The sequence below is a fragment of the Ahaetulla prasina genome, chromosome 2, assembly GCF_028640845.1.
Source record: "Ahaetulla prasina isolate Xishuangbanna chromosome 2, ASM2864084v1, whole genome shotgun sequence".
In the NCBI taxonomy this organism is placed as follows: Eukaryota; Metazoa; Chordata; class Lepidosauria; order Squamata; family Colubridae; genus Ahaetulla; species Ahaetulla prasina.
This window is the reverse complement of record NC_080540.1, coordinates 54,331,714-54,342,772: the sequence shown is the minus strand read 5'-3', so window position 1 is coordinate 54,342,772 and position 11,059 is coordinate 54,331,714. Positions and strand designations below refer to the sequence as shown.

Sequence of the window (11,059 nt, the reverse complement as noted above, 5' to 3'; positions counted from 1 at the left end):
TTTAGGAGGTTGCCCATAACATGCTCTCAAAGTTCCAAAGTTGTGCACTGCCCTCCATCTAAAAAACAAAAAACAAAACCCTGTATACCTCCTGACATAACAGTGTAACTTTGGTATCTGATAGATGCAGGGCCTAAAAAGCAGGGATGTCCAGCCTTGGCCAACTTTAAGACCTGAGGACTTCATGGCTGGCTGAGGAATTCTAACAGTTGAAGTTCACAAGTCTTAAACTTGCCACGCTTGGACATCCCTGTCCTAAAACAAAGTGTTTTTGATAACTAGCTCCACATTTAAGGGATCTTTAAGATGGTAAGTGAACTCTGAGAGACCTTTTGGAGCCACTCTTTCAAACTAAGAGAGGAACTAGACATCAAAGCAAAATGTGGTCGCTTCAGCTTCATTACACATTGCTGATCCTTATTGTAAAGCATTACCCATTAAATATATATCTAAAAAGTTATTTATTTTATGTAAGTAGTGCTACTTAAGAGTAACCATTGTGACATCTGGGTCTATTCATCTGCATTGCTTCAAAAGAGGAGTTTAAAAGGGAGAAGCAAATCCCATTTTAAAAATAGAGAAATGCATATGTATATCAGATCTCTAGCCAAACACTGCTAAGAAATGTACTTTGTCAAGTAAAGTAAGCATTGCCCTGAGACACCTGTAGGCATTAAAAGGAAAAGACTGCTAATTAGCTCATTGTGGTTCCTAGAATGGGGGCATTGCTTTCTTGCATTGCTTATGAATCTAGCAGGAAACTAGCCAAAGTAACATTATGCTTGGCTTCATATAACGTGTTAAGACAAAACGTGACTTGTCTGTTGTGGCTTACCATCTGATACGTATCCAGCTAATGAACTTTATAAAGAATGGCTTAGTGTGCATTAACATCGTCTATATTTTACATTTTTATACAAACTAAAGGGGCAGGAGAGAAAAGAAAAACAGAGATCCAATTATCAAGCTGCTTTAATATCTTCAAGGATTTTTTTAAAAAAAAAAGATAAACTGCATTATATGGAATGCTGAGAAATAATCAAATATACATTAGAAGCAATTCTTAACAATTCAGAAGTAGAAGTCAAATAGGCCAGCCTGGACAACTATTATCACTCTATATCAAATAAACATAGAATTACACAAAAGTAATGATGTGCCCAATTTCACATTAACAACATGTTTTCTTCTAAGAACTCAGATACAGAACTAAATATTTAAGTTACTAAAACTGAGCTGCTATAGACTTCATTTTCATAAAGACCTTCTTCCTGTTTTATGCTGCTATTTTTGCTATCTGGTTTAAAACAGGAGTATCTTATTTACACAATATTTCAGCCCCCAACGTTCATGTGTACACAAATTATACACATTAGAAACTATTTTGGACATGAAATTATTTTACAAACATGCTTGAAAAATGATATCTAAACATTGGCTCTCACCTCAATTATTTCATCTTGAAAGTTTAACATTAAATAGTGAAAGCATTCTTTGCTGACACCAAATAACATAAAAATAATTGCAAAAATTAGTTTTCAGAAGCTATATAGAAAACAGATTGGAAAATTTTTGGACAACAGTGATTTCATGTATCACTTACTAAATCTCAAACAATTTTTTTATATAAAGCAGCTGAATAGTACCTCAGCATGCTGTAGAAAGTTATTAAAATGGAGAGTTTTGAGGATGTATGATATATAGTAGTCTTGACTTACAGTATGACCCCGTAAGTCATAATTTGGATACGAGTAATTGAGCAGTGGTTGTTAAACAAGATGTTTTGCTCAATGAACACAATCCTGACACACCTGACTTTAGTTGTTAAATAATTGTGTGAGTTGTTAAGCAGAGTCCCAGGTAAGGTGCCTCAGGAGAACGGAAGAAACCCAGAGAGGCTCCAGTCAGAAGCTGAAAATCTTCCTTGCCAAAACCCAAGCAAGATTTGCAGCCTGAGTAGAGACACTCATGCACAGCCTACACTGGGTTTCCCCCATATGTCATCCCGCACTTTTTTTCTTACTACTTTGACTCTCTATTCTCTGCTTGGATTTCGGCTCTCTCTTGTCTCTGGAAGCTGGCTGAAAGGAATTCAGCTCCCCTCTGTACATGAAAGGGTGCAAGAATGGAGCCCAAATTTTCAGGATTTTTAGCTCCATTTCTGCATCCTGCTGAAAGGGTTCAGCTTCCCTTGGGAAGCAGCTCTTTCAGTCAGCTGCCAGAGATGAGAATGGCAGCAGCTTGCAAACCTTCCCTGCTGGCTTTCCCACTTATTTTCTAGAAAAGCTGGCAGAGCAGATTGCAAATGCCAATCATATGGTTGCAAGGCACTTAGCAATAACCTGGTCATAAATGTGAACAGGTCGCCAAGCACCCAGATCAGGATCACATGACTGCAGGTGGTGGTGCAGTGTTTTGCAAAGGCCAGAAGTGCTTTATGGACTGCAAAGCACCTTTCTAAGGACATCATAATTCCAGACTCTTATTAAATGAAGTTATAAGTCAAGGGCAACCTGTAGTTGCAATGAACTGAGGAAGCATAAGAAATTTAGGAAGTTTTCTTCCTATTGTTTAGGGCAGGGAATACCTGGTCATGATCTTCTGGCTGGAACATCAAAGAAGTGGAAGTTATTATTTTCATATTTATTTCATTCATTTTTACTGATATCTAAAATTCAAGTGATTTCACACTTGAAAATTATGATTTAGCAAAAAACTATATCCTTGCCATATAGCTGTCAGATTTTCAGGTTAGTGGCAATGGAAAGTATACTATCTAAGAAAATGCTTACTCCCTGCTTTAACGGAAGTAACATTCATTACTTCATGACATTCATTCACAGAATTTCCATCTTTTTCTACTTATGTTAGATGTCTGCAGCAATAACAATAACCTACAGGAAACATAAGAATAAAAGACAACCTAATGTTTTTGTCCCTCAAAATCGATTTGTAAGATAAATATAGAGGGGTGAAACATTTAATAGTAATTTACTCTTAAATATGAGGATTATTTTGTTCACAGTTCAGTTTTTACAATAAAATAATAAAAATAAAACAGTAGTTGGAATATGTGAAGAGCCACCAGGAAACAGCTTTGGAAACACTTCATCTTCTCCTATATGATATCTAAATAAAGTTCCATGCCTTCTGTAATGTTTTTTTTATTGAAGTGTTTTTAGCTATGGCCTGGTGGCATTTTGACTCGTTGTCCTTTGCCTATAGCGGTCAACATATAACCTACATAGGCTAAACCAAACAAGAGCTAAGTAACACACAATGGAAAGTCGATGTCATCTTTTCGATTCATAAAATATAGTTAATACCTCTTGTACACAGCAGTTTATTAGCCCAAGTAACTTTCTCATTTAAGATTCCTTACATCAATCAGATATTCCATTTCTCAGCCGGTTATGTCTTTCCACAGAAAGCCGCTGAAGATCCTTCCTAATATCTGGATAATCTTCTAGATCTTCATATAATGAACGAACAATGTCTAATTCCCTGTAGTTTCTTGGTTTCACTAATTTGCGGATCACTTGCAGACATCTTTCCTTCAGAGTGAATACTATTGAGAGAAGAATGGATTGTTAATGTTTGGCTTAAGATATTCAAAACTAATGTGAAACAAGCTTAAAGATTAAATATTTAAAGGCTAAATTAGCCTTTAAAAAAAGGGTAAACAGCAACAATTATAGAAATTGCTTGAGAAACAGTATTTATCTACTAGATTTATCTAGTATTTATCTACTAGAGGTGCCCCCGCCTCGCAGGAATGGCCCGCTTCATTATCAAGGGCCGGCCTCAATGACGGGTCTTGGGACCCACAGAGGTGGCATGCGAAGAAAAAGAGCCTTTGGGGTTTTTTAGATAGGGCGTTTTTAAGGGGTGGGAGGGTTAGGGCGGGTGTTGGGGGTAGCCCGCCGGGTGGGGTGCCAGTCCTTGCGTGTGCTCGCGGCGGTTATTTAATGGGTTCGGAGGTTATGGGGGGGGATTGCGTTTCTCTCGGTGAGGGTGGTCCTATTTGCACGGTAAGTGGGAGGGGCAGATATGGCGGAAGGGGGGGATCGTATAGTCCTGGGGGGGCGTGCGTTCGATGTTTGCAGGCGATCGCGCGCCCCGATCCCCCGTCCTTTTCCCGTTTCCCGGATGGTCAAGACCCTCAGAGCCTGGGCCTTCGGCTTATGTTGTGCAACGCCCGGTCCGTGGTCAATAAGGCCCCCCTAATACACGATCTTATTCAGGGGGGTGCCGCGGACCTTATAGGCGTCACGGAAACCTGGTTGGGCACTGAAGGGGGTGTGCCCCTTGTGGAAATGTGCCCACCGGGTTTCCAGGCACTTCATCAGCCGAGGGCTCAGGGTAGGGGTGGGTGAGTGGCGGTTGTTATTAGGGAGAGCCTGGAGCCGAGGGAGACCACTGTACCTCAGATTGCCGGGTGTGAATCCCTCTTTGTGAGGTGGGGTCATAGGTGTCAGATGGGCTTGTTTGTCGTGTACCTGGCTCCTTGCTACGTGACAGCTGCCCTGCCTGAGCTCCTGGAGGTGTTGGCTGGGGTGGCGGTTGAGACCCCCAGACTTATTGTCATGGGGGATTTCAACTTGCCATCTTCCGGCGCATCATCGACAGCAGCTCGGGAGTTCATGGCTTCCATGACGGCCTTGGACCTGACCCAAGTAGTCGATGGCCCTACTCACACTGGGGGTGGCACGCTGGACCTGATTTTTATCTCTGGTCAGTGGTTGAAGGATCTGGACTTGAGGGATGTAGTCATTGAACCTTTGTCATGGTCAGATCACTCGCTCCTTCGTCTAGACCAGTGGTTCCCAACCAGTGTGCCGCGGCACTAAGGGGTGCCGTGAGATCTTTTGAGGGTGCCGGGAACTTTTGAGCTACGGAGATTTTAAATATCTATTTCCTTATAAGGGTGCCGGGAACTTTTGAAAGGCTTTCCAAGGGTGCCTCAAACAAGAAAAGGTTGTGCCTCAAACAAGAAAAGGTTGGGAACCACTGGTCTAGACTTTCCGACCGCTACTCACCGCCGCAGGGAGACGGAACCAATACGTTGGTTCCGTCCCAGGCGCCTGATGGAACCGGAGAGGTTCCAGACGGAGCTTGGGCCATGTCCTGAGGGTCTGGCTCACGGCACGACTGAGGAACTAGTCGCGGCCTGGGAACGGGCCGCGGCTGGGGCTTTGGACCGTGTCGTGCCTTTGCGGCCTCTGACCCGGCGTAGATCCCAACCGGCTCCTTGGTTCTCCGAGGAGCTGAGGGGGATGAAACGCTGGAGAAGACGCCTAGAGAGTTTGTGGAGGTCCAGTCGTTTAGAGGCTGATCGGACACAAGTGAGGTCCTACACTAGGACCTACCTTGTGGCACTGAGGGATGCGAGACGTTGTTACGTCTCGTCCCTCATTGCGTCGGCAGATAACCGCCCGGCCGCCCTGTTCCGGGTGACTCGTTCCCTCCTTCACCAGGGGGAGCGAGATGACCCGTTGCAGGGACGTGCCGAGGAGTTTAACGGTTATCTATACGATAAAATCGTTCAGCTTCGCGACGGTCTGGACCAAAATTGCGGGGATCCGGGTGGGGCGTCTGAGGGCGGTCTTGGTGACATTGTCTGGGATGAGTTTGACCCTGTGGCTCCCGAGGACATGGACAGGTTGCTGGGTAGGTTGAATGCCACCACGTGTTTACTGGATCCGTGCCCCTCCTGGTTGGTACTGGCCACTCAGGAGGTGACACGAGGCTGGCTCCAGGCGATTACGAGTGCTTCTTTGTTGGAGGGAGTCTTTCCGGCCGCCTTGAAAGAGGCGGTGGTAAGGCCCCTCCTCAAGAAGCCCTCCCTGGACCCGGCTATTTTAGGTAATTATCGTCCGGTCTCCAACCTTCGCTTTGTGGCGAAGGTTGTTGAGAGTGTGGTGGCGTATCAGTTTCCCCAGCACCTGGAGGAAACTGTCTATCTAGACCCGTTCCAGTCCGGTTTCCGGCCCGGATATAGCACTGAGACGGCTTTGGTTGCGTTGGTGGATGATCTCTGGAGGGCCAAGGATAGGGGTTGTTCCTCCGCCCTGGTCCTATTAGACCTCTCAGCGGCTTTTGATACCATCGACCATGGTATCCTGCTGCGCCGGTTGGAGGGATTGGGAGTGGGAGGCACCGTTTATCGGTGGTTCTCCTCCTATCTCTCCGACCGGTCGCAGACGGTGTTGACAGGAGGGCAGAGGTCGGCCCCGAGGCGCCTCACTTGTGGGTCCCGCAGGGGTCGATTCTCTCGCCCCTCCTGTTCAACATCTATATGAAGCCGCTGGGTGAGATCATTAGTGGCTTCGGTGTGAGGTACCAGCTTTACGCTGATGATACTCAGCTGTACTTTTCCACACCGGGCCACCCCAATGAAGCCGTCGAAGTGCTGTCCCGGTGTCTGGAAGCCGTACGGGTCTGGATGGGAAGAAACAGGCTCAAGCTCAATCCCTCCAAGACAGAGTGGCTGTGGATGCCGGCATCCCGGTACAGTCAGCTGAGTCCTCGGCTGACTGTCGGGGGCGAGTTATCGGCCCCGATGGAGAGGGTGCGCAACTTGGGCGTCCTCCTGGATGAACGGCTGTCTTTGGAAGATCATTTGACGGCCGTCTCCAGGAGAGCTTTTTACCAGGTTCGCCTGGTTCGCCAGTTGCGCCCCTTTCTAGACCGGGATGCCCTATGCACGGTCACTCACGCTCTCGTGACGTCTGGATTACTGCAATGCTCTCTACATGGGGCTCCCCTTGAAGGGCATCCGGAGGCTGCAGTTAGTTCAGAATGCAGCTGCGCGGGTGATAGAGGGAGCCCCTCGTGGCACCCGCGTGACACCTCTCCTGCGCAGACTGCACTGGCTGCCTGTGGCTTTCCGGGTGCGCTTCAAGGTGTTGGTAACTACCTTTAAAGCGCTCCATGGCATTGGGCCGGGCTATCTACGGGACCGCCTGCTACTACCAAATACCTCTCACCAACCCGTGCGCTCTCAGAGAGGGACTCCTCAGGGTGCCGTCGGCTAGGCAGTGCCGTCTGGCGACACCCAGGGGAAGGGCCTTCTCTGTGGGGGCTCCCACCCTCTGGAACGAACTCCCCCCAGGACTTCGTCAACTTCCGGACCTCCGAACCTTCCGCCGCGAGCTTAAAACACATCTATTCGTCTGCGCAGGGCTGGACTAGGTTTTTTAAATTTAGATTTTAAATGGGTTTTATTATATATATTGTTTTAATTATCGGGCTATATTTAATAAGTTTTTTAACGAACATTTTATCTTGTATTTATATGTATTTTATTTGCCTGTGAACCGCCCTGAGTCCCTAGGGAGATAGGGCGGTATACAAATCTGAATAAACATAAACATAAACATAAACAAGATTTGCAGTGAATTTTCAACAGATTGTAAAAAATATAAAGAGAGGATTAGTTCTGGAGATAATGTATTGCAAATCAAGGCAGTTGTGATTGAGAGAGAAAACAGACAGAATAATTGCTAGTTATATATGAATGTTGAATAATTTGTGCAAGTTGATGAATTTATGTCAGTAGAATGTCTTATTAAAGCTGGAAACACAGATGGACAAATTTTAAGATGTATAAGTGCTGACAAGCAGGTAATGGGTAAGGTAATGGGTGATATATTGAAAGGATGGATGTTTGTTGAAAGAAATGAAAAGGCTATGTATAAAAGGGTAGTTCTGGCCACTTTGTTATTTGGAAGTGAAAGTTGAGTATGTCAGGAGAAAACATAAAAATTGAATGAAGTGGGAATGAGATGCTTAAGAACTGTATCTGATAAAACAAAAAAAGATGGAGTGAAAATAAATGCGAGTGTTTACTGAATCCAAAGTAGCACACTGGGGTGGTTTTGTCATACAGAGAGAATAAAGAAAGACTGAACAAAAAATACATGAAGGAAGAAGGAAAGAGATGAGAGGGAAAGGAAGACTAAAAAGGTTTGGTGCAGTTAACATGATCCTCAAAATGAAAAACATCAGAAATTCAGAGAATTTCAGTTGTTGTTTATTTCAGACAAAAAGAAGAGAACCAAACTGCTATTTAATAATTGTATTGTTTTTCATCATACAATAGAATAAAACTATACTGTAATCTTATTTCAGATATTCAGTTTACCTGGTAATGTAATATTTGCGAATATGGGTTGTCCATTTGTATTGCGAGTAGCTACAAACAGCTCTGTCTGGTTAACAAGAAGACTATCATCTGACCTGGCATCTCTGAACAACCAAAGATGTTCTAGAAAAGAAAAAATAAAGTATCTGCTAGCAAGTCATATACATATATTGAAAAGTCACATATTTTTGTAGATACAAAGAATGCTGGAAGAGAAAGTAATTTATTGGGTTGAGCAAAATCCACAAAGATTAAGACTTCTATGGAATAGGAGACAATTACCAGTATAATGAGAGGATTGTCAGAACTAGAGTGACACATTAACTGTGTTAATATTTGTGAGTGTGCTTTGAGTCACCCTTGACTAGACAAATCCCTGCAGTTTTCTTGGCAGCATTTTCAGAAGTGGTTTGCGCTTGCCTTCTTCACAGGCTGTGATTTATTTGGCAGCTAATCTGACCATTATCTATTAGTACCTATCAGGGTTTGTTTCTTTAATTTCCTAGATCTTTCCAGTTTTAATAAAATACTACGTGCTATTTCTGTTTTTACCCCATTTTAGTTATTTTTACCAGTTTTGATGCTTCAAGTAGTCCTGGTAATGTTTATATTTACACTGAAATATAAGAACACACACATTTATAATAAAGATATTTTACAGAATCAGTCCCTTGAAAATGCTTTCATAGGACTTTCCTGCTTACCCAGTGCAGGAACAGCCACCATTTTTTGGGCTCAGAAATGTGCCCTGGCATTCTCACTTTGCCCTGGCAATTACAAATGAAGCTCTGCATTTGTATGGTTTTCCTGACTTTTTTTTATTTTTATGGGGAGAATTTGAGGGGAGCTCTGCTAGCTTCTCCCCTAAAAGGAAAAACATCATCTACTCAAAAACAGACGTAGGGAGGGAAAAAGTGGCATTTTCTTCACAACGCACTCGGGAAAGACAAAAAAAAAGAGAGGGGGGGAAATCCCCCAATTCAGGGCTGTAGCAACCACTGTCAAGACTGTTCAGTATCTATCAATCCAAAAGCCGCAGACCAGTTTTTCTAAGCTTTTCAGCAGAGAGAATAGATTGTTTCCTCCCCCCCGCGCTTTTATGTGCAGTCTGAAGTCACCGAAAGGCTAGCTTGTTTAACAAGACCTTCCCGTTCAAAGGCTAACCCTGCAGACTTCGCGACTTCAGCATCATCCCACGGCTTCTTGCAAAACCCTGTGCAGAGAATCGGTTATCTCCGTCTTTTTAGCTGCCTTTCGGGAGCTCCGGGAAGTGGAAGGATTTCCCTAATAAATGTTTTGCAGCATTAGCCCCTTTTTGCAAAGGGATTACAACCCGACAGCGGAAAGGCGGCGATCCGCACGTCGCGCCGCCTCCGTTAAGCCGACCGCAAACCGCTAAATGGTCGAAGCGTCCCCTCCGTAAACTACCCACCCAAGTAGCTGCACATCCGGCGGCCGGTGCCCGGTTTCAGGGTGGGATAGGGGCTTGGCCTCCCGTTGAAGTCCAACCAGACAGGTCTCACCAAGCGGGGGGTGCGGTTGCAGAAAATAACTTCGCAAGGCTCCCGCGTGTTTACCGAGCACAGACGCCGAGCAGCGTCTTCCCGTTCTCGCTCTTCTTCCTCCTCTTCCCCAGGTTTCTGCGGCATCCTGAACGACTACGGTACCTCCCGCAATCCAAATCAGGGAAGACTTAGACGCGCGGACGGCCGTACACACAAGCAGCCATTATATTGCGGAGAAACCACCCCCGCCGTTCTACGCATGCGCATCCCCGGCAGCCATTGTTTTGCGGAAATCGCGTGCCTTAGACGTGAGGGCCCGTAAGCGCTTGCGCAGTTCGGATGTTTTGGAGGGACGTGTGGTAGGCTGATGTTCCCTTTGAAGGGGGAAAAAAAAATCATATCGCTGTTTTGCAACAATTGCTTGAAAGATACATCATAATCCTATAGTAAAATGGTTACTAGTAGAATATAATTTGACTGAGATTTGAATTAATAAACTGTGGGAAGCAATGATCAGATACGTTTTTTTAAAAGAATCCCAGCACTTGTTATAGACCATCTGGTTAGTTCCAAAAAGTATTACATTTGACTGACATACATTCGTAATCCCAATATACAAAAATGAGAATGTGAGCACAGAGGTCATGAAAGACAATGGAATTTTCATCTACCAGTATATCCCGATATCTGAATTGTTTGCACCTATTTACTTATATCACAGTTGTCTAGTTATCCACATATATTTTGGGAGGAAAAAAAGACACTTTCCACTCTTCCACTCTGGGACCAAAATATCCTCCGACAACCACATGGTATCCACTGTTGTATGGCAGAGTAAAAATGCTATTTTGCCCCCTTTTTCAAATAAAGCCAAAGCCATAATATAAGTAACTGAAGTGAGGGGCTTCAAAAGTAGCCTTCAGTACAGAATGGCCTTTTTCATGTAAAGAATAATTGCAGAAGAGAGCCAGTGACAACTTCTCTGCTGTCACTGTTGCCACATGAAAAATCATTCCCACCTGAAATCTGTTGGGGTTCCAGGCCAAAGGTAAATTCCACCACTCCTCTTTCTCTACAGCCATCTTTCCCCCTTCTTTTATGCCATGCACTGTTACTGTCCTTGCTAATATTTAAACATATATTTCTTAATGCTGCATGGATTGTGTGATATAAAATTATGATAGTGAATTGGCCAAACAATGATACAGTGTTTTAAAAATGGTTCATAGTTGATAGCAACAGGAATATGCAGCTTTAAATTATGATGGAGGAGGGAGAGCCATTTTTCCTTCCTTGAACTCCTGGAGGAAAGGTAGGATATAAGACCGTTTCTTTCTTTTTTAAAAACAACTACTCAGTTCTTTCCAAAGAAAATTTATCATGGGGCTGAGGAGAGCTGAACAAAATA

The 11,059-nt window shown here is 44.1% G+C and overlaps 1 protein-coding gene across 1 annotated transcript; it reads right to left on the bottom strand.

Moving 5' to 3' along the window:
* Positions 1-954: 954 nt before the first annotated feature.
* Positions 955-10,295, bottom strand: VHL (von Hippel-Lindau tumor suppressor). The gene is made up of 3 exons (XM_058171388.1): positions 9,579-10,295; positions 8,147-8,269; positions 955-3,568 (listed from the first exon to the last, which is right to left on the bottom strand). The coding sequence occupies exons 1-3, from the start codon at positions 9,793-9,795 to the stop codon at positions 3,384-3,386; spliced, it is 525 nt and encodes a 174-aa protein (XP_058027371.1). The 5' UTR covers positions 9,796-10,295; the 3' UTR covers positions 955-3,383.
* Between the last annotated feature and the right edge of the window lie 764 nt (positions 10,296-11,059).

Excerpts from the sequence above, each read along its gene's own strand:
- VHL (XM_058171388.1), bottom strand. The coding sequence starts at position 9,795 with ATGCCGCAGAAACCTGGGGAAGAGGAGGAAGAAGAGCGAGAACGGGAA. Across the intron at positions 8,270-9,578 it reads CCGGATGTGCAGCTACTTGG|AACATCTTTGGTTGTTCAGA; the intron begins GTGGGTAGTTTA and ends TTTCTTTTCTAG. Across the intron at positions 3,569-8,146 it reads CGCAAATATTACATTACCAG|TATTCACTCTGAAGGAAAGA; the intron begins GTAAACTGAATA and ends TTCTCTCAATAG.